We start from the raw sequence: 25,702 nt of genomic DNA on the forward strand, positions 1-25,702 counted from the left end.
CATGACCGTCCCAGTTCCCTGACCTGATGAGTGGGCTGAACTGAAGAGAAGAAGCACAAACATGGATCTGGGAATCTGCAGGATCTGGAGAGATTCTGTATGGAGGACTGGTCTCTGATCTCTGGTCAGGTGTTCTCCAAACTCATCAGGTATTATAGGAGAAAACTCAGAACTGGTATCTTGTCAAAAGGAGATTGCAAAACGTATTTAATAAAAGGGTGTCAATAATTGTGGCCAACGTGTTTTGGAGAAAAACATTTATTTCATAATGTGATTTCCCCCCACTTTCAATTCTTTTACTTCAATGAAAGGTTAGAATTTTGCACATTTTTTGAATGAAAGATCAAAAGGATAAACGATGCAGATTTATTTTTTACAGCCAGTTTTGATCATATTTACCTGGGGTTTCATTAATTGTGGAGGGCACTGTATAGGAAAAACAGCAATATTATTGTGTTAGAGCTTGAAGACACCTTGTAATCCATAACAACATTATGCACACATATTTTAACTTAGGACTACCACTGTATTGTATTTCGCACTTGTTTATAACCCATATAACCCAAATATTTGTGTTTGTTATATAATAACTCAATAAACATTAGGAACCCAACAAAGTGATCCAATAAGTTTAACCCAGATATGGGTACAAGAAACAACCCAAACATGTTTAGAATGAATGCATTTGTGAACAATAAGGACAAAAAAAGATAAATAGAAAACAATTCTAGTTTATTTCACATGTTTGAGATTCAGCTCATACAGAGGATCTTTATTTGTGCACTACATTTACATATATCATCTTACTAAAGTGATTAATACAAACAAGTAGCAGTAACATAATGGACATGAATGGGTTTTTATATTTATGTGTGAAATGATCCAGACTTCATGTTCTGAATGTTATGGGATGTGGAGTCAATGCTATTTCCACCTTTTGAATCATTACAAACGATACAACTTTCTATAACTGACTTTTACATTCATTCTTCATAATGATTTTTTATGAAGTTGTTTTTGTCAGTTTTGTTGATGGTGTATGTATGTGGCTATTCTTTCAGATTATATTTTTGAATGTAACTTTAAATATATTTACCTTCAAGATATGTAAAACTCTCAAATTAATTCTTAGCAGTAAAAAAAAAAATAATAATTATCTTGTTTGTTTGTTTTTGAATGTTAGATTATGTGCTTTATACAAACATCTCCTTGCAAAGAATATCAGTTTTGTCACACAATTTATTCTACATACATTGACCCCCCAAAGCATTGTGATGGAAACATTTGAAGCTGTAAATCTGATTAGAAGGAAGAAGTACGCTGCTGAAATGGGGTCAGTGAAATGGGGTCTGAATGTTGCATGCATCTGAAGTTCGGCTACTTGCAAAAACAAATATGTCAAACATTTTCCGCTTTATTTTCCGTGTAAAGAAAACTGCTTTGTAAGCAGGGGTTGTTGTTGTTGTTTTTCCTGTTTTTTTTATTTTTTTATTTTTTTTTACTTCCTGTTTTTTGGTTTGTTTTTTTGCTGATTAGTGCTGGTTTGGAAGAGATGTTGCTTGCTTACAATAAATGAACGCTGCCAGTGCCTATATGGTTGTTAGGTATAGTCATAATTTAAACGGCTCTTATGAAAATTATTATATTAGTTTAACCAGCACTCATATTTAATCATGTATTATGGATAAACTACATTTATATTTATACTGTATATAAACATTGCTGTCTTAATTTTACCCCAGTTTATGTTCTACAAAATTTGTAGCTCCATTGTTTATTTTAAAAAAAATTGTTACATTTAGTCATTTAGCAGACACCTTTGTCCAAAGCGATTTACAAATGAAGAATACAGCAAGCGAGTCATCGTGAAGAGGCAAAAACAACGATACTATATATATCATTTAAAAAATATATATATTTAAGAATATTATGTATGTTATATATTTACTATTTTATCTAATATATATCTAATTTTATCAACATCAATATTTTATCAAAACCAATATTTCAGATATTTATATAACCATAAAGTTGTGGATAATTTATAGGTATTTTTATTTTTTTAATAACATTTTGGGTTTATGTTGCTATATGTCCAGCTGACTGTAGATTATACTTCACCTAAGAGTGCATTTTTATATCATTGTACACACTGAAGTCCTCGTTTGGTAATCGGTTGCTCTTTGTCCTTTGGTTTCCTCGTTTGGGGATGTTCAGTGATGCATAACACACGTCTCTATGGACATCCTGTGGAAACATTTTTATTATTTTTTTTTTTAGTAATATTGTTTTTAGTAGTATAATAATTGTGTGATTGTAAAACAACTCTCTTGTGGGTTCAGAATAATGTTTCATTAGTATTAGAACTGGTAGAAGAAAGAAAAAATGATGCCTTTATTTTTTATTTTCAAAATTCAATATTCAACAATTGCAAACTGTTTCAGACTCATATCTTAGTACTTTTCTGCATATGGGCTACTGCTTAAACTTAAAAAAATAATTTTACCTCTTCTTGGCTCAACTGTCTTTGCATCTCAGAACTGCTTTGATGACCTTCAGACTCCTTCAGCACTGTAAATTACACAGTCAAAGGTCTTATCTCTTATATGATTTTATGATTCCGTTAAACATAGAACTGCTTGATGGTACAGCTATTAAGTCTAAAGCATAAAATACTGTTCTGATCTCACCTGTCTTGTGGCAGCAGCTGTAGCCACAGACAAAAGCCAGAATCGCAGAGAGAAGAGAACATGCGGGACACACTGTTTGAAGTATCATCCAGCACTGCCAGCAGTCATAGACAGGCTCAGAGGGGCTTTCTGAGGAGAAGATTGATGAATGATTGATGAATTAATTAATGACCATAACCTTTAAGGTTAATGAATTAGCTTAATATTAAGTTTTCCGTATATATTGTCTTCTGTTCAGTTCACTCTTTATGTTGGTTGTGCTATTCACCCTGTTCCATTGCATTTTTCTCTAAATTAAAATCTCTCTTTTTTTTTTTTTTTTAGTTTATTAAAATATTCCTGCTATTTGATCCATCACGCTTTCCTTCATCTTCTTTGTGAACGTGAACATTACACTATACAGTTACATTTATATATGACCCTGGATCACAAAACCAGTCACAAGTCGCACGGGTATATTTGTGGCAATAGCCTGTATGGGTCAAAATTATTGATTTTTCTTTTATGCCAAAAATCATTAGGATTTTAAGTAAAGATCATGTTCCATGAAGATATTTAGTAAATTTCCTACCGTAAATGTATAAAACATTTATTTTTGTGAGTGAATGCAGCACTATCGCCAATATAAATGGACAACTTTAAAGGAGATTTTCTCAATGTTTACATTTTTTGCACCCTCAGATTCTAGATTTTCAAATAGTTGTATCTCAGCCAAATATTGTCCTAATAAACATACATCAATGGAAAGCTTATCTATTCAGCTTTCAGATGATGTATAAATCTCAATTTAAAAAAAAAATTACCCTTGTGACTGGTTTTGTGGTCCAGGGTCACATATAGTGTATACACACTCAGTGGCGAGGGGTTGCTTTCACACAGTCACAAACCTCTACTTGCCGTATAGGTTTTTTTATTTTTTTTGCCATTTCAGAACAGCACTTCGTTTTCTGTCAAAACTACATTTGAAGCAGGATATGACCATTTATTTGAAAGGTTCCCCATTCTAATGAATACTTTTTTGACCAACAAAAATAATTTAAGAGAACATAAACCAAGTAGCTCTTTGTAGATGTATACACCTGCTTGGTAATGAATACATGTATAATTTTGTATAAAAGTTCTGATATGATTTATCTTTGTTTTATTTATTACATCACAAGAAACATCTGTTTTATCAGGGTTGCGTATAGGTTTTATATCACTGTAGATATTCACATTAGATATATATAATTAATTATATTCAATTTTATTCTGATCTGTTCTATTCTATTCCTCATTAAAAGAGCTTCAATGTAAACGTTAGCTTTCATCAGCTCTAAACACATTATCAAAAAATGTCACATAATTTTTTAGGTCTTGTTAGCACACGTACATTTTTTCAAAATTATTATTTTAAAGTTAGTTCAACCTAAATGCTGCTTGAATAAAAGATTCAACTTGTATATCACTATTTCTTTTTCAATGTATGTGGAACATGCATGGAAGAAGAAAAAATCACTTGGTCCAGCTGAATATTAAGTGTCTTTTATGTACTAACATTTAAATGAATCATTTGATACAAAGCACTTATTGTGTACATATCTACATGTTTTGTACCTGCATGTAATTACAGCTGTAATTAATTTCTGTAATTACATATATAATTACACTGTTGACCCTTCCTTTACACATTACACCAATCCATATCACCAAATCTGTCTCACCTTGACATTACCCATATCCCACCTCAATAGCAGAAAACGTGTTTTGTACATTATACAAGTAGGCTACATTACTATAACAATTATTATTATTTTATATTATTTTTGATGCAGTAGTAGTAAAAGACCTATAAAGTGTGACCAAATGGAGTCAAATTAAATGTAAGATATAGGGGTGAGTGGAGCACAACCTAACGCGGGGCTAGTTGTAACACACATGGTTTAAAACTGTCCACACATGCTAGCAATGCGAAACTTAGTGTATTTACTAGTTGCCATATCAACACAAGAAAAAATTGCGCCAAAATTAAAAAAATCTTTGGAAGATATCACTGAACATTTATTTAACCATAGCAAAAGTAAATTTCTTAAGTTAATTTTTCATCTCTATTTTTTGTATTTATTTAATATTAGACAAATCTGATATTATATTAATCTCCATTCTGTTATTTAACAGTTGTTCTTTAATGCTGATCTAACCAGCAGAAGACCCAGTTTCGCAAGCGGGGAAGATTGTAACACTGCGTTACAATGTGCCCTATTAGAACTATATATTCTATTATATACTTTTATGAATTCTATTGAGAAACCATTAGAAAAGGTGAATAAAGACTGAAGAGTCAATGTTCAGAAATTATTCATTATCATTATGTTTTGAACTATGCTGTATAGCTGTGTTTTGCAGTTTGTTGACATCCACATTTTACAGTTCATGCATTCTCTGGAAATCGACTCATGACCCTAGCGTTGCTAGCGCCATGCTCTACTGTTTGAGCAAGAGGAATGCTGAGCTATACATATCTCAGAAGTGCAAGAGATGGAAATGATCAAACAAAAAAGTAATTATAAAGAAATCAAATATTTTCAGGCATTTTAAACTTCTCTAATTTTCACCTCAAGTTTTTTTTAGGACTATACTTCTTCTTTTAGTAGACTATATATATTTTATATATATATATATATATATATATATATATGTTATTTTTAGTATTTAATTTTTTGCTTTAGTAAATATTCAGTGCTCCTTTTTTTTTTTTTTTTTTACAGAAAACAAGCTCACCAGTAGAACCGTAAGTGAGATTTATGACAGTATCCGGAGCGTGGTACCAATCTTTCTCTGCCATTTTTCCTTCCTCTTCAATCATCTTGGTCTCTACGTTTGAGCAATAGTAGAGACCAAGGTCTGCTTCAGTGATGTTCTCGATCACTAAGTCATAGGATTTTGAAGTATTGTTCCAGGACAGAGAGAATCGAGGAATGGGTTCTAAAATGCTCTTGTATGCAGAGATGGTCAGAGGTTGTTGGATTTGTGGAGACCAGATCTTGACCCATTGAATTTCCTGTCCTGTGATGAACTCACAGTCACAGTGGAGAGTTGCATTATCTCCAGGCCTGACCACCACCTCCACCAGCTTTCCAGAGACCTTCCAATAAATGCAACTCAGTGCAACTGCAGTATACATCCGAACAGAAATGATGGGTTACATAAATAATGCACAGTCCTTAAATTGAGTGATTAAGAAATGCACATCCACATCCACATTTATGCTAAACATTATATGTATATTATACATTACAAACATGAAATTTGAGGAGAAATCACTTACTAAGTGCAGCGATAGAGAGCTTCATGTTGGCCACATCTGAATGTTCGGTGGTGCTTGAGGGTGAGGAGTGTGTAACTGCCAATGTGATTTCCGCCCCCATTGATTTCTGCACAGATAAGTCTTTTACTGTAACTGTACATTTATTCGTAATTACATGAAGGCTTTTTGCTTGTTTATTGTAGCTATTTTTAAATTGCATTTGTTTAAATATTTATTCCTAATATTCTGTCACCCACAAACATATACATACAATATGATGAATATGTTTCAATGTTTAAATGAAAAACAATGCTATTTTTAGATAACCATTAAATTGTTCTCAACACCCACCAGATTTTGCTTTTATTTTCTGCCATAAGGGCTTATAAAGAGTCATCATACATTTCTGATTGTACTTAAAATTTAGACCAGTGAAGACTGCATAAAGTTGTTTGAAGATGGAGGAAGTTCGAGGGTGGAATTGGGTCAGTGGTTTGTCAGATACACAGACACAGCATGTTTCTGTCTGACGCACACAAAAAAACCTGATTGCTGATTTTTAAAAATGATCAAATAAAACGCATCAGCAATTTAAAGGATTTTTTTTCTTCTTTACTTTCAATAAAGTATTTTATTCCATGAGGTCTACTTAAAGTTTCAAAGAGTGTATTACCGTCATCAAAAGGCTGTTCTGGAATTATATATGGCTGAAATAAGTAGTAAGGTTTAACTGGTTTAAGGCTGCATTTTTCCTCAGTTGATGGACTTTTAAAAGTATCCATGTGTATTGATGAAATAAATTTAAATCACAAATATTAGTATTTATATTATCCTATTTGTTGTTTTACAAGTTTTGTAAAAATAAAAATAAAAATAAATAAAAAAAATTCCCCGTCTGCTAAATATGCTGATTAAACTACTTTTTTGCTATTAAGTTAACAGTTGAACAATTTATTGGCATTGTTTGTAAGTAATGTAACTACATCGGTGCTCTATGCCAATGAAAACCCATATTTTCAAAACCATAGACTGTTCAAAACACAACATATTGCGACATCTAGAGGTTGTTGAAGACTCTGTATCCGTATGACTTGTAATCACCCACTGGTGTTTAAATACAAAACAAGCAGACATAACAATCATTAACGCTTAGCGTAGGAAAGTTGCTTTGTCTGTCAGGTCCACGCGATGAGCATTGCCTTCTCATTTGCCCTTTTCAACAACGGCAGGGGAAAATAAATAATACACAAAAAGTTAATTAACAAACCACTAAAATTAATTAGGCTACATAGCCTATCTGTAAATGAAATTTTGTAAACATACAATTGACTATTTTAATTTGAATAAACAATCGAACAAGCCATAGTGACATTAATTGTAGCCTAGTACAAAACAAACTACAAACAGTCAGAAGCAGCACTTAAGTTTATTAGGTTTTCAATCCTCTTATGATGAGACACGTGCACCGCTCTTCATTGGAGGCCGGTATCCGGATACGAGCGTCACTCAATCAGCATCGAGCGCGACACGCAGCCGCTTTGGGAAATGTCCAGACTGAAACTGTCCGACGCACTTTGATGTGTTATTGGGGTGAACCTGCTGAACACCCTGCGAACTGTTTTGCGCACAGAAGCCTACACTTGACGGGTGATGTAACTTCTACTCTTGTTAAATAAATATGCAAGAGACCAAACCGGATTGCTTCTACCAGCGAAATCCAAAGGGCATTATGTCTTCGGCTGTCCCTCGCTCGGGATTTGTGGTCTTTTGCGTGGTAAATCCAGTTTTATTTCTCTTGACACGTGACATTTATATAGAGAGACTTGAGCAGAACGTGCTTGGCAAGTTGAACACGGCAGACTGTTGACATGCTTACGTTTTAATATTGTAAATTTGCCTTTCAAAACAGTGTTGCCTAAACTTGTTGAACTGTATAGCCTGTGAGTAAAAATAAATATCAGGAGCTCACGTGAAATTCTTAAAAGAAAAGAGCCTGATGTGAACTGTTTCAACATGTGTTTCTGCTCCAATATCTCCGTTTGCTACTATTGTGTGTGAGAAATTGTGTTAAGCTTTAGCGAAATGTATAGGCTACAATTTAAATGTAATAGCAACTTCTGAATAGCAAGCATTGTTTCTCAAATAGCTGTTTAACAAATTATATAATCTGATGATGTCAGGTCATCGCAAAATAATCCCTCACTGTTCTTTTCACATCGAACACGATAATGCATGTTTAAAGGCCCTCTGTGGCACTGAAAGATGCGGTTGTGCATTCAGCAGTAATTCTTCAAGATCAGCTGATGAGTGCCTTCCTTGCGATCCTCAAATTAATGGTTGAAGTTGAGGATTGTTTCCTCGCTTGCAAAGTTGTGTAGGCTATTGTGTCTGCTTGTGTCAAGTTACCACGTTTATATTCCTATCTTTTTCTCATTAAGGTCTTTATTCAGAATCCACATACTGAATATTCATATAATAGGAATAAACAAAGAAATTAATTTTATTTACCTTCTGTTTTTTTTTTTTTATGGAAGTACTGGAGATGAATGAAAACTCTTGCCAGTTATTATGCTGCATTTTTGTAATACTGTAATTAGTAATTTAATTTATAGGCTACATTATTTATCATTTATGTTCTTTTTTTTTTTTTTAAACCTAACTCATTTCACAACATTTCTGAATTTCTGCCAGAACACAGTAAGATAAAATAAATTTTTGATCTCTTTGTGAGTTCTGGAGAAGAATGAAAGTTTATTTATTTACTTTTATTTAGAAGAAATTATTGATTTATTTCACCCCATATAATAAAAATTGAATGGGGGTCAATGTTGTATTCTTCCAAATATCATCTTTTTTGTTCCACAGAGGAAAGTCATACAGGTCTGAAATAACATTAAATTGAGTAAATGATGATGTGATTTTCATCTTTTGGGTGAACTATCCATTTCTTTGATCGCTTGACTTTTCACATGTATCTAATATAACCCATAATTACCTCTGTTTACACAAGCACAGATAAAGATGAATAAAATACAGTTCGGGTAGGATATTCTGAATATGGTATTTGCATTCTGATAAATACATTTTTTGCATTCTCAAAATTCTGATAAATACTATTCATGCATGAATGAGAATTGAGTTGATTAATTTACTATTAATCAATAAAAGTACAATAATGGTAAAAGCATATCTGCAGTTTTTCCAAAAGAAAAAGTTTGTTCCAATTATACTCAAGTCATTACATATATTCATATCAGGATTTTTTTTTTACTTTAATATAAAAAAAATAGTGTAACCCTTTCTCAAAGCAGCTCTTCGATGCATTTTCTTTTGCATTTTCACTTGGACAATAACACGAAAATATACATTTACATACATTCTAGAAAATCCATGGGCATTTATGATATTAGTTGATTTTAGTACTATACACCATGCTTAACTGTATTAATGCTCTTTGTTCTCTCTAAATGGTCCTTCTTTTTTGTGTGCATATGTGTAGATTTTAGTCCTGACCCTTGCCCTATACCCTGTGCTGAAGACCCTGGGTGTTCAGATTCATTCTGCCATCACAGGAAGATTTGTGGCCGGATATCATTCTGTGTTGCTTGTCAACTGTCCTACTGAACAAACTGCTAGAGATATTGGCAGGTACAGTACATGCATGCGCAAACACAAACAAGGTTAAGAAATATAGAGCGTTACGCCCGTTTCACACAAACTCCGTTTGCAGTGCGTATGCATGCAGTGCGTATGCATGCGGTACGTATTTTTTTCCGTACTCACCATGTTAACAGAGCTTTCACACTGCACGCGGATGCGGTCCGGCGATCCGTTCCAGGAGCGGTGCGTGCGTATACAGCAGTGCAGCGATCGTTTTCCTTGCTTTACCCCGGCCCGGTCTTTAAAGTAAAAAAGATGACTGTGAAAAATAGTAGAATTAAATTAAATACATTTATGATGAGATTACTACATTTTATTTAATTAAATGCATTTATGGTGAGATTATTATATTTTCATGTAAATCTGTGTTCATTTTGACCACGAACCATGCGCTGTCACTTTAACGGGCGCAATTCAGCGCGTGCAGAAGAGCAAAAATAGACTCGGTGCGGAAACTACAATTTACCTCAACAAGGCGACATAATGAACAACACTTGTCTCATCCTCGAGATGGAAAAACAAGTTCTTGTGACTTGCAAGATTTATTGTATTAATTATAATCGCATGCTGACAACTTTTTTTAAATAAAAGTCGCTGATAACTTCTGGATTTGAAATACAAATAGTGAGTATGTTTTGTTGTACAGCCGTGGATCAGTTAGCCTACACACTGCAAACGCAGCATATGTGACTGCACTATAGCGCGTGCTGCTCCTGCACCGTTTAGGGTGAATTGCCCTAACGTGGGACATTTTTTGCACTTTAGACTTTTGTGACATATTGCGATGTGTAACCAAAACATTAAATCCACACCCAATACCATTAAAAAAAATGGGATGTGTCCTAATCAGATCAAAAGAGAAAAGTCAGATAACCTATTCATAAGAGAAATTATAGACATATTAGTGCTCTTATTGCAAGTTGTCTGAGACAATCTGCAGCCTTCCTAATGTGGGACAGTTGTGTCCCCAATGTGGGACACTGAAAAATCTATGATAAAAGACCAAAAATCACATTGATACATGTAGAATAGTAAAATCTTATTTTGTTTTAGATTCACTGGAGAATAGATTTAGGGACATTCCATCATGCCCTGGCCGACAGTCTCAGCTGAGGGACCCCATCATCCTCAACAATCTGCCTATACTCCTCTATGGCTCCTTTCATCCTGTCCTGCCTCCACTGATTAAGTTTCTTTCTCTTATGCTTTCCCTGTTTCTAATGTTAAATCTGCATTAACAGTATTCTAATATTGCATTACAAGACTAAAACCATGTAAATAGCCATGTTTGTCCCACAAACCATGCCCCACCACACATGTTTGACTCAACACTAGAAGTCCCAGAGTTTTTTAACCCTCCTTTAGCCAAGTGGATGCTAACTGGCCAGTCTTTTGGCTATCATTAGCATCAATTCATGTGTAAATGTGGTCATTACCTGAGCAATCTGCAGGGGGGTTGGGGGGGAGGTGTGTGAATGGTTGCTGGTGGCTTGTTTGTATGTGTGGGGGAGGGAGGGCTGCTAAAAGCAGAGAACTTGACTCGCTGCTGTTTCCTGCAGTATATTGCAACTAAACCTGACAAGTTTGGGATCAAGTTTTGGGTGGCTTGCGACCTAAAATCCAAGTACATTTGTAATGTCCTCCCATATCTTGGCAAGGACCCTAGTCGTCCCAGTGGAGAGAGACTGTCTGAAAATGTAGTGATGAGGCTGATGGAACCATTCCTAGACAAGGGCAGAAATGTTACCACGGACAATTTCTTAACATCGCTGTCACTTGCGCATAAACTTCTTAGCCGGAAAACCACCATCCTCGGCACAGTCAACAAGATTCGCCGGGAAATCCCTCAATCCGCTAGACACACAGATCGCAATGAATTCACCACAGGTATGTTGCAGGTCTTTTGTGGTTCTATGTTTATGTGTTTCTAATTTTTAGAATCAACACCGCCAAGTGTGTCATTGTGTCATTGTGTGTAAAAGTGCTATGAAAATAACAATTTATCTTATTTATTAGGTGTTTTCAACCACTGCTGCTACGCTGACGGCGTATGCGGCCAAACAGAAGAAGACCGTCTACATTCTTAGCAGCATGCACAGCGTGATTCAGACTGAAAATACCACCAAAAGGAAGCCAAACACTATCACCCTTTACAACACCACAAAGTGCGGCGTGGATGTAATGGACCAGATGGTGCGGGAGTACACTGTCCGTACAGGGACACGGCGCTGGCCAGTTGCCGTGTTCTATAACATGATTGACATGGCAGCACTGAATGCACATGTGCTGTATCAAGCATGCACCGGAAGGCAGGAAAGACGGGTGGACTTCCTGCTGGAGCTTGCAAGAGAGTTGGCTAACTCTCATATGTGTGCGAAGGCAAGAAAAGAACAATTGCTTCGGACACAACCCTCCACACCTAGCCCTGGAAAAAGAGCCATGTGTCAGGTCAAACACCAATGCAAGAACAATCATGCCACTGTGCGATGTGTTCACTGCTACAGATACACATGTGGTAAATGCAGACGGGAGATACCATGGCAGTGCCAGGATTGTGAGTGATTGCTGGAATGTACTCACTCACTTTTTAATATTATTTGTAAATATGTGTACAAATGGTTGGTTTCTTTTTTATTTTATATAAATTTATAAATAATTTTATATAAATCTCAGCAACAAAGGAAAAAAAAAAACATGTGTGTTGATTTCTCCCTAAGATGGCAAAGTGAAACAAGTTTCCTTGAAGTGGCTCAGCATGGCCCCACATTGTTTGCATAACAAAAGCAACTGTTCACAGCTGATTAAGGATATTAGCCTAAAGCCTTCCAGCCTATCGGCTGTCCTGCGGGTTTTATAGGTAGAAAAGCCAAGTGGCTGCTCTCTGGGACTTCTAGTGTTAAGTACTGTCCCACATTAGGCTGATCATGCTGTCCCGGATTTGGAAACCACATTTCCTAATGTGGGACACTAGGAAATTTGATAATATAGTTTATACACACAAAGTTACACTATTTTGGCGAGAGTAGCCGCGTGCAGGCGGGGAGGAGCTGCAAACGGAGACGTGAAGTCGGACACTTTATGGTTCCCGTAGTGACCGCTCACGTGGTGTTGTTTGCATACTTTACCACAGCTGAAGTGAAATAAATGCAATATTTGCCAAATAATACACAGATGTTTCAGAGACATTTTCATTCAATACTGCTTCATACAGCGTCTGTTTGAACAAGAATAAAGTTCAACATAAACTACTATCAATGAAGTGGAGTCTACGTTTTTTAATCAGTTTTAATTTGAAAAACATGACACAATATAACATCGTAACTACATGAAAAGAGTGTTTATTGTTATAAAAAACTGATTTGTGAGCTTTAGAGGAACTAAAGGTGTTCGGTTCGAATAAACACGAAACACACGTGATCGTTGTCATGCGGTGAATCCGGCCAATCGTGGAACAGTTGTGTCGTCATTAGAGCTCGAGCAGCCCGGTGCAGCCGCTCTTGAGAAGCTTCGCTGGCTGAGTTCTCCGGCTACTCTTGAATCGCTCTCGCGATACTTTGATGGCATACGTCACAGTCACGTGGCGCTGTATCAAGTCGGACAAAATTTCTAACCAGCATGCACTGCTTCAAGTCAGCCGCCGATCGTTCTGCGCAGAGCTGCATGAAGTCGAACAAGCCTAATGTGTTCCCTTTCAAGGTCGGTTCGCAACATTGCGTCATTGATGACGCTATGGGGAAACTCCCCTTCTCCTAGAATACTGAAGCCCTATTGAATGGTGCCATGCCAGTGCCTGCCAATGACGTTCAAGTGCGCAAAAAAGGGCGGGCGCTCCCACTATATAAGACACCGCTGACATCATTGCATTAGAATCTTTCTCCTTCATTACATGACACCTGTCTACTTGAGCCTGTATTCGCCGTTGATGCCTTATCAAGTGGATTATTTCCCTTTTGCGTTACAGCAAACTTTAAGACGACTTTGTAAGAGATGTCTTTGAAGCAGTTCCGTTCTAGCTCAGGAACTATTGAGCTTCCGGATCGACACAACTCGTGTGTACTTTACCTGGGTCATGCCCATGCGGAAACGGAGATGAGCGTTAGGATCCTTCGCCTCCGTATTGCCATCGTCGTTTGTGATAAAATGCCCAGTCTGAGGCTGCTTTCTCAGGAGACGAGCTCACGTCGGCACTGTTCCCGCATACCTTGCACTCACCTGAGCCCCCTGTTACTTATGCCGATGACTCCCTCTGCCCCTCTGAAATAGCCCACAGTGTCTTTTGGCATGTCGGAGGACAACGATGACGCCATGTTGACTACAGCCTCGGAGAGAGGATTGGTCATGGAGTCCTGTCCCAGAATCAATGGTGTCACATAGCTTGCTTGGTGAGCGATTCCTGACATTTCAGAATGGGTAATGAGAAGTGTGTTAAGTGGCTACACTCTGCAGTTTTGTTGCAGAGGACCCTGCTTCAGCGGCGATGAGGTCTACTGTTCAGCCACAAGATGCTCCAATCTTGCGCACAGAGAAACATGCACTATTAGAGAAGCGTGTTATAGAGGTGGTACCTTCCGAGCATCGAGAGAGCGACTTTTACAGCCGTTATTTTCTGGTTCCGAAAAAAGATTGGTGCCCTATTTTGGATTTGAGACCATTGAACTGTGTTCTGTCATGCTGCTCTTTCTAAATGATCACCGTAAAAAAAATCCTTGCACACATTCAACCCGGGAATTGGTTAATTTCGGTAGATATGAGAGACGCCTACTTCCACATTCAGATGGCTTTCTGAGATTCTCCTTCGAGGGCGTGGCCTATCAGTTACTGGTTCTGAACTATGTACACAAAATGCATGGGTGCTGCACTGTCCCCTCTGAAATCAAATTGAATGCGTATCCTGAACTATGGATGACTGTTTAATTCTGGCTAGTCTCAAGAGCCCTCTAATCCTATAATCAGTTATTTCGCCATGTTCAAGCCGGGGAGATCGCCACCCCTTAAGTGTTTTCAAAAAACACTGGGGTTAATGGCAGCTGCGCCAACGGTATGCCATTTCGGGCTATTGCACATGCTCTGGATGAAAGCTTGTGTTTCGTGCCAGGTGTGGCGGAGCGGCAAGATGACCATCAAAGTGCCCCACGGCTGCAGGGACGTGCTAAAACCTGTGCGATGGCAGACTTTCTTGACCCAAGAAATAATAAAAATGTGTTCTCATCTCGTTCTGAAGTTAGAGGTTCTTCTAAATGCTGCATTAGTAACAATATGAGAGGATGTGTCTGTAATTTCCCCACTGACATGTTGGAATACTCTGGTTTTTAATGCTTTATTTAACATCACAACAGACAACTAGATTTAAAAAAAAAAGTTGGCTTGAAAAAGCCTGGCCACAAATTTTTAAGAAGTTTAAAAGCTTTGATCCTCTTTGCTCCCAAAATAAAAAATTATTCTCAGTTTCCATGATTATAAAATATTAGTAATTATTAGATTAGTAAATCATCAAATAAATGAGTAAAGAAAAATATTACTATGGAGCATATTGCCCAACCAACACCAGTTAGAAATAGATACATTTTATAGTAGCTTGTACTAAGTGACCTACTTTGAATTAGCCATCAGGTGATAATGGTGTTTTATGTTTACAGCCTGCATGTGACAAGACATTTATTGTACTGTATGTCACTGACTGTTACATGTAGAGTTTGTTTTTAAGCTGAATTGTCAAAAGAACCTGTACGTTTAGCTAAGGCGTTAGACCACAATCTGTGAAACAACCAGACACACTACTTAGTACTGATACTTCTTTATTGTTGTCACTCACAGTGTAGTGATTTCCTTTAAATTATTTTATGATCACATGCATTTCTATGTTTTATTTTTTAATAATTATAAAATATGCATCAACGCAACAGTGGATAAGGAAGTTTAGTTAAAAGACATCTCCGCTTTTATTGAATGCCTGGATGACAAAGCTGGTTCCAACCTAAGGACAAAGTCCCTCTTATCTGTACTGTGATAAAGCTAGAGATAAAAAGAATCACTTCTTTTTTTTTTTTTTTTGCAACAATAGGGACAATATTGTTTTTTTGTTTGTTTTTTTACGCTACATCTGCAATCGCATACTCTCTTTTTTGCTTTGCAACCGTTAAAACATTTGCTCTAAAATCTAAATAGTATGAATTTTGCTCCACTGCCATTCACAAATCCTTTCCTTTGGCCTCATGGGATAGTGAAATGTCTATTGGGTGTGCACTTCAGAATCTTGCTGGAAGTAATAGGTTACTGTATCAGGGCACTTTTTACCTGCTGTTTTAGGAAAACACTATGAATTCGGACATTCTACTCTTTTTCACATACTGTTTTACACCTACTTTATAGTAGGAAAGTATGCATATTTGGAAGCAGCCTTAGAAATATATAGATACGTAGTGATAATTAGCTCTGTCCACATTGACATAAAGAAGACTGGACCTACTGCAGTTCTGTGGACAACTGGGTTTACTTATATAACTGTCAGAACCAACAATTTTGTGAGATGTTGTGCGTCTTAGCACGTTTGGTGAAAAAAATGCATATTGTTATTGTATGTTACTGGAATTGAGTTACAGCCTACGCCCGTTTCACACTCCGTTTGCAGTGCGTATGCGGTGCAGGAGCAGCAGGCGCTATAGGGCTTTCACATATGCTGCGTTTGCAGTGCGTAACTGATCCGCGGCTGTACCACAAACACATTTACTCACTATTTGTATTTCAAATCCAGAAGTTATCAGCAACTTTGATTTAAAAAAAGTTTTGTCAGCATTGCGATTCTCTTTGTACACATACTCTTTAATAGACGTATTCTCGTTTAAACACAATTTAAACAACGTATTATTCAATGCTACTTCTATATACAAACATTTTAAATTAAAACTTAACTTAAAATTGATAAAAACAGCCGACTCTCATGCCTTTTCTTTTGCATTTCAATACAATAAATCTTGCATGTCACAAAGGACTTGTTTTTCCATCTCCATGAATGAGACTAGTGTTGTTCATTATGTCGCCTTGTTGAGGTAAATTGTAGTTTTCTTTGCTTTACCCAAAAGATGACTGTCAAAAATAGTAGTATTTAATTAAATGCATTTATGGGGAGATTACTACATTTTATTTAATTAAATGCATTTATGGTGAGATTATTATATTTTCATGTCAATCTGTGTTCATTTTGACCACGAACCATGCGCTGTCACATTTATGAAGGTAATATGATGCCATAAAGAATCGCATGCGCAGGGTAAGATTTGTGAAAGTGTACATAAGATTGCAAGCGTAAATAAAATTTGCATGCGCAAGAGAAGATTTGTAAAGGTGTAAATCGCCTTTCAAGTGTAAGAAAAAAATATTTGCAGCATTTTACTGTTTTTCGTAAGTGTAATCCATGTATTGTGAAGCTGCAGCTTCATGCTAATGCAAAATAAATAGGATCTGTATTCCTCTGACTTCCATTTTTCCGCGCTTACACTTTTGGCATGTTTTTTGCGCATAAATACGGCCAAAAGCATTGCAGGCCTGTGAACAGCAATTTGCAACCGAAAAGCAACAGAGTCAGGAACTGCAAAACAGATTAATTGCGTAAAATCAAACTTTGTGTAAAAAATAAACTGTTGCAAATCTCTAAATGACTTGTTGTGTACATGAGGCAAAAAAGTTCCCGAAAAAACCCAGATTTTTACAGCTCATAAAAAAATACGCACCGCATACGGAGTATGTGTGAAACGGGCGTAATAACATTGCGTTCTGAAAGCTTCCTTTGTATTTCAAAATGCAGTGTTATATGCACACATATTTCCACTGACAAAGAAACTTGATGAAAAATGGCACTTCATGATAAACAAGGTTGCCAAACCCTGTTCTAAAGACTACCTTGTTGTTCATTATCAAAATAACACTGTATGTACTGTAGTTATGAAATGTAGTATTATGCAATACTGAGCATGTTTACATACACCAATATGCTGATAACTCCCAAAAATCATTTTATTGAATTAACCCATTAATTACATGCAAACTAATAACCCGGCAACTCAATTAAATCGCGCTGTAACGAATCCACTGGAGGCGAATTGCAGAACCCAAGTGCAGTTTATTTACCTCCAAACATGATCAAAATACAAAACAAAGACTTGACTAAGCATAACGTGACATGACACAACTTGACAAACTAACACTCTCCACACAGTGGTTACACAAACAATGCTTAACAAAGACACATGGAAAACACGAGGGCTTAAAACAATATGACACAAAAGACTTGGGAAGCACATGGCAGGATCACATGAGGACAAGAGAATCACATGATAAGACAGGAAACATGAAACATGAACCAAAAACCAAAACTAGTATCATGAAACGTGAACATGAAATAAAACTCAAAACTAGTCATGCAGACCCCCCTTTTTCTTAAAATATATTTTTTAATAATAATTTTGTATGATATAGATATTATGTAATTATTATAATAATAATAATAATAATTATATGAATCTGTATTGTCATTGCACATCACGTATACAATTAAATTGCAGTGCATAATAATAAATATATAAACATTAAAAAGAAAGAGAAAAAAAGAGAGAAGTAAGCAAGATATACCTTAGATAATGATAATTATGATAAAGATCTATGATAATTAAGCCATTTGTGGGATGAGCTCATTCTAAAATATATTTTGGAGTGGAATCTGGGTCGAGGCAGATGTAACGAGTTAGCTCAAAGAGGAAATATTAACTAACTCATAATTATTCATTATGATTAATTATTAATATTTGGGTCAGTTAATTGGATTCACTTGATGTAGCTAAATTAATATTACAATCAATTAATCAGTTTGTCCAACGAACTCTTTTGATTATTCATTTATTCTAAGAAAAGCGTATCTTTCATGGCCACCAAAAAATGTTTATTTCTTAGCATGTACAGCGCTTAGAGCATGTAACAGGATCAAGATCATAAAATAGACTTTGTTGCAAGCAGAGAATCAGAACCAAATATGTATTGTGCACAAGTTTTATTAACTAAATCACAAACATAACTAAACTAAACATACATACATACATACATACAAACAAACAAACAAACAAACAAACAAACAAACAAACAATGGTGAGTGATATGGAACCGGAAGCAGGAAATGGAACTATGGAAAATATTCATTTAACTATGAAAAGAACCATCAGCTTATCATTTTCAGAGCACCTCATGGCTGGTTGTGAGTCGAGGCCTGCTGCCCTGGGGCCTGCTGAGGCCACGCTGGACAGCACGGCACCCTGAACGTACCGAGAAGGCCAAGAGTTGATCGTTGCCCATTCAGTGATGGAAAGGTTGCAGTTTTCTTCTGAGTTGGATTGAAGAAAAGACAGTCTGGCTCCTTTGGGAGAGTGAAAGGATAGCATGCAGTGGTCATGGCCTGCCGGGGCCCTTGGGCCCCAGTGGGGGGTCCCCACAGACATCAACCCGAAGAAACAGCAGTAGAGAACCAGAAGAAGAGAGAGAGGGTCACTATGAATTTGTCTCTAATAAAGCCTGAGAAAGGCCCCACCTCTCCGGGTTTGCTTGACCAATGAGAAGGGTGGAATTTCCAAGCGGGAAAATTCCTCTGTGGTTGATTTATGAATCTTTGTTTTAAGCATGCTCATTTGCATGTGCAGCTGGATTGGTTTGTGATGAAGAAACTAAGAAAGATTCTTGTAATACTAATATGTTGCGCAGCTATCGGCATATCATGTACACAATCATTTTGATCTTCAAAGTAACAATTTATAGAGACCAAACATGATATATAGGTGAGGTTACATTGTTCTATCATAGAATACACAGTATCAAGAAAATAATAGAATTAAAAACACTACACAAGACAGTAAATCATTCACACAATTTTCTGGGATGCATTGTCATGATTCTGCCTTCTAGTCTTTGATTTTCCCTGGTCTTGAGGCAGGATCATGACAGACCCATGTTTTATGTGTAAGCACATGGCCATTTGTTTGGGCTGTGTGCTTGCGTTGTCTTGTCACCTCACCCCGCCCCCTTGTTATCTCATCTTGTAATCATTAGATCGTTGCTTTCACCTGTGTTCCTGATTAGTTTGCTCCCTATTTAATCCCCTCATGTTTTCTGTCCTGTGTCGGTACATTGTCTAACATTGTGAAACGTTGTATGTTAAACGCTGTGAGTACTTCGTCAGAAATCTGTTTAATGAGAATTGTTAGTTTGTTTCCTGTCATCGTCAAGTCAGAGTCTAGTCTTTTGTTCATTATCTTGTCTTAGTCAAAGTGACCTCTCCTCAGTCCTGTTTTGCCCCCTCGTGGGTTTTGTTTTCTGTTTTGTGTCGAAATAAACCTGAGTGTCTGCATATCCTCTGCGTTTGGGTTCTCTCCCTTCAATCCCATGACATGCATGTTCATTTATAGATCAGATTAATGCAGCAAAGTCTGTTTTAAAGTCTGTTTCTGTCTTCCCCATTGTCTCTGTCTCGACCACGTGACCACATTTTTTCTTAACAGCCATAAAACAAACTTATCTGATCGTGGTCATGGTAACTAAGACCTTCTTGCCCTTGTTGGGCAAGATCCCAGAGTGAGTTTTAAATATTATTTGTCAAACTATAACAAATACTTGTCTGATTTGTCTCAGTCGTTACACAGACTACAATTTCTTACAACATCATAGCACACACATACTTCATGAATTTTGTGGACGATGGACCTGGCATTTGTTAGGAAGTTGCTTGATAGCGGGGGTTTATAGGGCTGTTTCCTTAGCCGTGCTAGTAAAGTCAACAAATAAAGTCTATACACTGACATTGTGTACAAGGGTGTTCTACGGGCATTAGTCCAGCAAGGTCATGGTCCAATCCATAATGAAAACACGTTTTTATTTGAATCTCGTCCCAGGGCAGATAATCCATGAGAAACAAAAAAATCATTGACATAATCCTCAATAGCTCTTCCCGTTTGACAAAGTTGAAGCAAACAAGCTGCTTGGTTTATGGTTGGTCAAGTATTCTGTAACGAATCCACTGGAGGCGAGTTGCAGAACCCAAGTGCAGTTTATTTATATCCAAACATGATCAAAATACAAAACAAAGACTTGGCACCGACACGACACAGTGGTTAAACAAACAATACTTGACAAAGACACATGGCAAACACAAGGACTAATCACTAAACAAGACACACCTGTGAACATGATTAGACAATAAAGATTCACATGAGGACAAGGGCATGAAACATGAACCAAAAACCAAAACTAGTAACATGAAACATGAACATAAAATAAAACTCAAAACTAGACATGACACGCAAATACAAGACTTATTTTAAAAAATATATTAAAAAAATCAGGTTATTCCCTGCATGGTAGTGACGTAAAAAAACGTAATCATTCGTGTATCTAACTTTTTTTTTTTTCTTGCAATTGCGAGTTTAAATTTCACAATTCTGAGAAAAATGTAATCAAATCTGAGTTTGTATCTCAGATGTCAATTAATGACATGTTCTGAAAAAAATGTCATAATTACCTTTTTTATTTTTTATTCCGTGGCTGAAACAAGGTCTTTCCTGTTACATATCACACATGCACACTTCAATAAGCACACAGAGCTGGGTTTATGTGTTTACATGCTGGACGAAATTGACCATAAAGGAAAACGGGTTAACGTGTTTACATGACTACATGTACTGTCGGCTTAAGTATAATCGTATTAAGAATGCGCATGTAAATACGCTTATTAAATATAGTCCAGCCTATGGGCTCAGAAATTATTACAAAAAGCTATCTGTTGTCTTCCATACCACAAGGTTCTCCACAATTGTTTTTACAGAACTTGCAAAACCTGACCGTGATTGATATTATAGAGTATCTCAACCTGAGCTTCCATATTCCCTCTCAGCTGCATTAGTTTTATTTAGTTAGATTTCCCATTATACTTGTTGAAGAGCACTTTACAGTTGTTAAGTCATTAGAGTGCACTCTAGACTAGTAAGCTCATCCAAGCGGTTCTTGAGGTTCAAAACCACACAAAAGTGAGGGAGCATTTCCTTTTTTCCCCTGATTCAGATGTAATAATCTACTAATCCACTTTCTTTAATAAAGCATGTATGGGCAAACAAAAATGTTATTTTTGGGGAGTGCACAAGGTCTGGAGTTTGAATGACGCTTTGCCAATGTCAGAAAAGTATTCTATTGTTCAAGTAATGGAGTATAAAAGAAAGGATGGTCAGCACAAAGGTAGTAAGGTACGAGGTAATGGCAGGTGCATTAGAAAAGGGGAAAGGCAGCAGGGACATTTTCAGTTGGTTAGGCGATGACAGCACAACTAAGGGATGTAGCAAAAAAAACACTAAAAGCCAAGCAATGAGCTGGCAAACACAAATCTACCATAGAGCAGATCGCATCCTCTGTAATTTACATTTACATTTATTCATTTAGCTGACGCTTTTATCCAAAGCGACTTACAATTTCTATATATGTCAGAGGTCGCACGCCTCTGGAGCAACTAGGGGTTAAGTGTCTAGCTCAGGGACACATTGGTGTCTCACAGTGGATTCGAACCCGGGTCTCTCACACCAAAGGCTTGTGTCTTATCCATTGCGCCATATATATATATATGCATACTGTTTGGCAAACCTTCCTAATTTAATTTATTTCTGCACTGCTGCTATACATCTTCCATGTCTGTAATATTTTAGCCTTAACATATTCTCTCTGTCTCTCTTCTTTCTGTTAGGAGCATCATGGAGAAAAGGCTGGCAGCATGTGTGAATATATTTCCTCGCACTACCACTATGTAAGACCAGCGAGTTTAACCTTTCATGCACTATGAGCTCTAAACCCAAAACACCACGGCTCAAGTGTAACTTTAGCCACAACATACAGAGATATAAATTGAAAGTTAATATACACAAACTTGTAATCTTTTACTTTCTAATAATTGCCTCTTTAAATAATCTTGTAAAACTAAATTAGATTAAATCACATAAGTATTAAATGTATGCATTTATGAAATGTAATCATTCATCTAAAATATCAATTGTTTATTCATTTCAGGTACTACTGGAAAGGAGATATTCAGGATGCCACAGAAATACTGCTGGTGTGTTTGCTATATTTATTCATACTTCCGATTTATCATTCAAATCAAATATTATATGTCAAATAATATTTTTTAAATATGTTAATAAAGTTTTTTATGTAAAGTTCTAAAGTGTATGCAAAGGTTCTATATCACGTGTTTTTTACAACTGTATCTTATAATGGTTATGCAATTTAAAAAATGTTACCTATACTAAATTTATAATTTCTTTAACAGCTTGTGAGGACAAGAACATCTCTGGTGCAGAGACTTGTGGCATACATAAAGCAAGTACTTTTTTGTCAACATTGGTTAAACTTCATTTTGACCCAAGATATTTGCACTTTAGTCATAAACATGTAAACAGACACAAATGGTTAAATGTTTGAATATTTCAATTCATTATTGACAATGTACAGTAGCTTGTGTTGTTATTCACAATGCTTCAATCATCAAATCAGCATTATCAGGTCAGATGACACCAATTGGCTGTTATATCAAGTTGAGCGACTGTTAACTGAGGCTTTCTCGTTTGGTATTGCAGTTTCTATGTCATCAGACCATCTCGGTCTGAGGGAAAAGTCTTCTTCCTTTGTGGTTCCTGTAAGCAGGCCAAAAGTCATGTACTATATTTGAGTGACGCTTGTTGAAGTCTGTTGAATTCTGGATTATTCTGGAAATTGTCATCATGTGGACTAGTCAGGGCATATCCATTAATATGTTAAAATGTCAGAAATAAGGGTGGATTTCAAAATGATAAATACTTTAAAAATATATATATGCTTGACTTACATTTGCCCAGAGCATTCAAAGACCCTAAAAAGATGTAATGCCCAGAACCGCCTGGTGCATGTGAACACTGGAGTATCAAGAAGCTTTTAAGACTCCAGCTGTGGTATAGAAGCTGGCTCGTGAGGAAAGGAAGCCGTTTCTGAATACATTTTTATGAAAGTGCAGAAGTTCACCAATTTATAACTGAACTTTCTGAGCTTTCAGCAACACTATCATTGTACACTATTGTACAAAAGTTTGGGTTTGGTAAGGTTTTTTAACATTTTTAAAACCAAGTCTGCATTTATTTGATCAAAACTACAGTAAAAAGAGTAATATTGTGAAATAATATTACAATTTAAAAGGATTGTTTTCTGTTAGGTGTTTACAGATTCACAGAAGTCACTGTTCGATACGTACCTCGGTTTTGGGGTCACGGTTCGATACGAGTTCGATGCAATAGCAAAAAACGGTCACACCTTATTTTAAGGTCCAATTCTCACTATTAACTAACTATTATCTATGACTTTTGCCTCATTAATGTAAGTTAGTTGTTAAGTTTAGGAATGGGGTAGGACTAAGGGATGTAGAATATGATCATGCAGAATAATCCATTCATATGTGCTTTATAAGTACTAATAAACAGCCAATATCCTAATATGCATGCTAATAGTTAATAGTGAGAATTGGACTCTAAACTAAAGTGTTACCAGAGAAAAGGCAACAAATCCACATTTGCTCTGTTTATTTTCATTTTGAACAGACAGTAGTGCAAATTACAGTTTGTTCCACCTAGCAGCATTTAGTGAGCACAGAAAGACGCATTCACCTGTGCGCACTATCTAGTGGACTTCACGGTTTTCAAGCGCTCAAGTAAAAGTTGCACTTTTTCCTGTTGTGGTGGTTAGCAAACCGCATTGCATTGCTGCAAGTGTTGATCGCCGGTCACTGACTGTATTCGTCGTCTAACTGCATGCACCGAAGCGTGACGGTTTGGGACAAATACATGTGCCATTACACCCCAATTCTATTTTAATTTTTTTTTAAATGTAATTTTTTTTTCATAGATGACAAAGCAGAATTTTCAGCAGCTATTACTCCATTCTTCAGTGTCACATGATCCTTCAGAAATCATTCTAATATGCTGATATGATGAATCTTTTGTAACATTATACATATTTACTGTCTTTTTTTTATCAATTTAATCCTTACTGTATAAAAGTATTAATTTAATTAAAAAAAATCTTACTGACCCCAAATTTTTGAATGGTAGTGTACAATACAGATAAGTACAGCTGTTTCCTTGTTATTTTAATGTGAATGTTTTTTTTATTTCCTTATTTTCAAATCTGTTATTTCAATTGGGACTCATGTGTGTCCCCCAGAGCTGTGCATCCATATGACATTCCAGAAATCATCAGTTTTCCTATAGATGATGGAAGCCAGCACTACCTGAAGTGGATGGATGACGCAGTCACTGATATTTGATACATCACTGTCTGCAGTCCAACGGAGAAGCTCCCCTGTTGGAAACTCGGCATGTAGAAAGATATAGGAGATGTGGGAGCGTGAGCACAAATTCTCAGGTTAATGGGAACCCTGGCCCATACAGAGGAATGAATGTCCATTAATATAAAGATCAGAGTGTACATTTACTGTAAGGTTTTTTGTGTAAAGGGAGGGATTTGTCTGATGTGGTTTTACTAGTGCATTTACATGCATTCAGTGCCGTCGCTGGAGAGGAGAAAGATGATGATGACTCTGCTCAAGTGTATATTTATTGACTATTTTTTTTATGTGAATAACTTTATTATAAAGAGTATAACTTATAGCTTATATTATTAAGCTAATATGAATTCATTTGTTAAAATGTGGTAATTTATACCACTTATTTCTCATGGTTGGTTGTTTTAATGTGGTGGTTGGGCAGAATTGAAGTGTTTTAAAAAAATAATGCATTCATTTCTAAATTAATGAATGAGATCTTTTCAACTTTGACTGACTTTTTAACAATAATAAATATACTACAACATTTTACACATTAAGTTTACGTTGCTCATTGTTTTGCAGTACGTGTATGTCAATATAATGTAAATATTGATGTTCTCGACACTACATAAATACATATGCACTTTATCACAGCAAGCTAAAAGGTAAGTTAGAATATTTTATTCTTGTATTTAGCTCCCA

At 36.2% G+C, this 25,702-nt stretch overlaps 3 protein-coding genes and 1 long non-coding RNA gene across 5 annotated transcripts in view; 2 read left to right on the plus strand and 2 right to left on the minus strand.

The window, feature by feature from the left end:
- Nucleotides 1–25,702, minus strand: part of LOC309498358 — a 179,194-nt gene that overhangs the window by 50,046 nt on the left and 103,446 nt on the right. The window lies entirely within an intron of this gene.
- Nucleotides 712–6,112, minus strand: LOC309498977 (uncharacterized protein). The gene is made up of 5 exons (XM_082169974.1): nt 5,998–6,112; nt 5,451–5,840; nt 2,691–2,819; nt 2,507–2,571; nt 712–2,247 (listed from the first exon to the last, which is right to left on the minus strand). Exons 1-5 carry the CDS (start codon nt 6,095–6,097, stop codon nt 2,122–2,124), a joined length of 810 nt encoding a protein of 269 aa, XP_082026100.1. The 5' UTR covers nt 6,098–6,112; the 3' UTR covers nt 712–2,121.
- On the plus strand, nt 7,416–25,557 carry LOC309498267 (protein CutA homolog). Its single transcript, XM_082168862.1, has 6 exons — nt 7,416–7,750; nt 9,476–9,624; nt 22,397–22,456; nt 22,717–22,762; nt 22,979–23,028; nt 24,898–25,557. Exons 1-6 carry the CDS (start codon nt 7,655–7,657, stop codon nt 24,998–25,000), a joined length of 504 nt encoding a protein of 167 aa, XP_082024988.1. The 5' UTR covers nt 7,416–7,654; the 3' UTR covers nt 25,001–25,557.
- LOC309498266 (uncharacterized protein) lies at nt 9,653–18,851 on the plus strand. Of its 2 annotated transcripts, none has more exons than XR_014205898.1 (3): nt 9,653–11,523; nt 11,653–12,254; nt 12,354–18,851. XR_014205898.1 is itself a non-coding variant. In XM_082168861.1 (3 exons), the coding sequence occupies exons 1-3, from the start codon at nt 11,509–11,511 to the stop codon at nt 12,491–12,493; spliced, it is 693 nt and encodes a 230-aa protein (XP_082024987.1). In that variant the 5' UTR covers nt 9,653–11,508; the 3' UTR covers nt 12,494–18,851. The 2 variants fall into 2 exon arrangements, 1 of the variants encoding a protein (XP_082024987.1); XM_082168861.1 differs by having other exon boundaries at nt 11,653–12,190.

Source organism: Leuciscus leuciscus (assembly GCF_965113295.1).
Source record: "Leuciscus leuciscus genome assembly, chromosome: 5".
Classification (NCBI taxonomy): domain Eukaryota; kingdom Metazoa; phylum Chordata; class Actinopteri; order Cypriniformes; family Leuciscidae; genus Leuciscus; species Leuciscus leuciscus.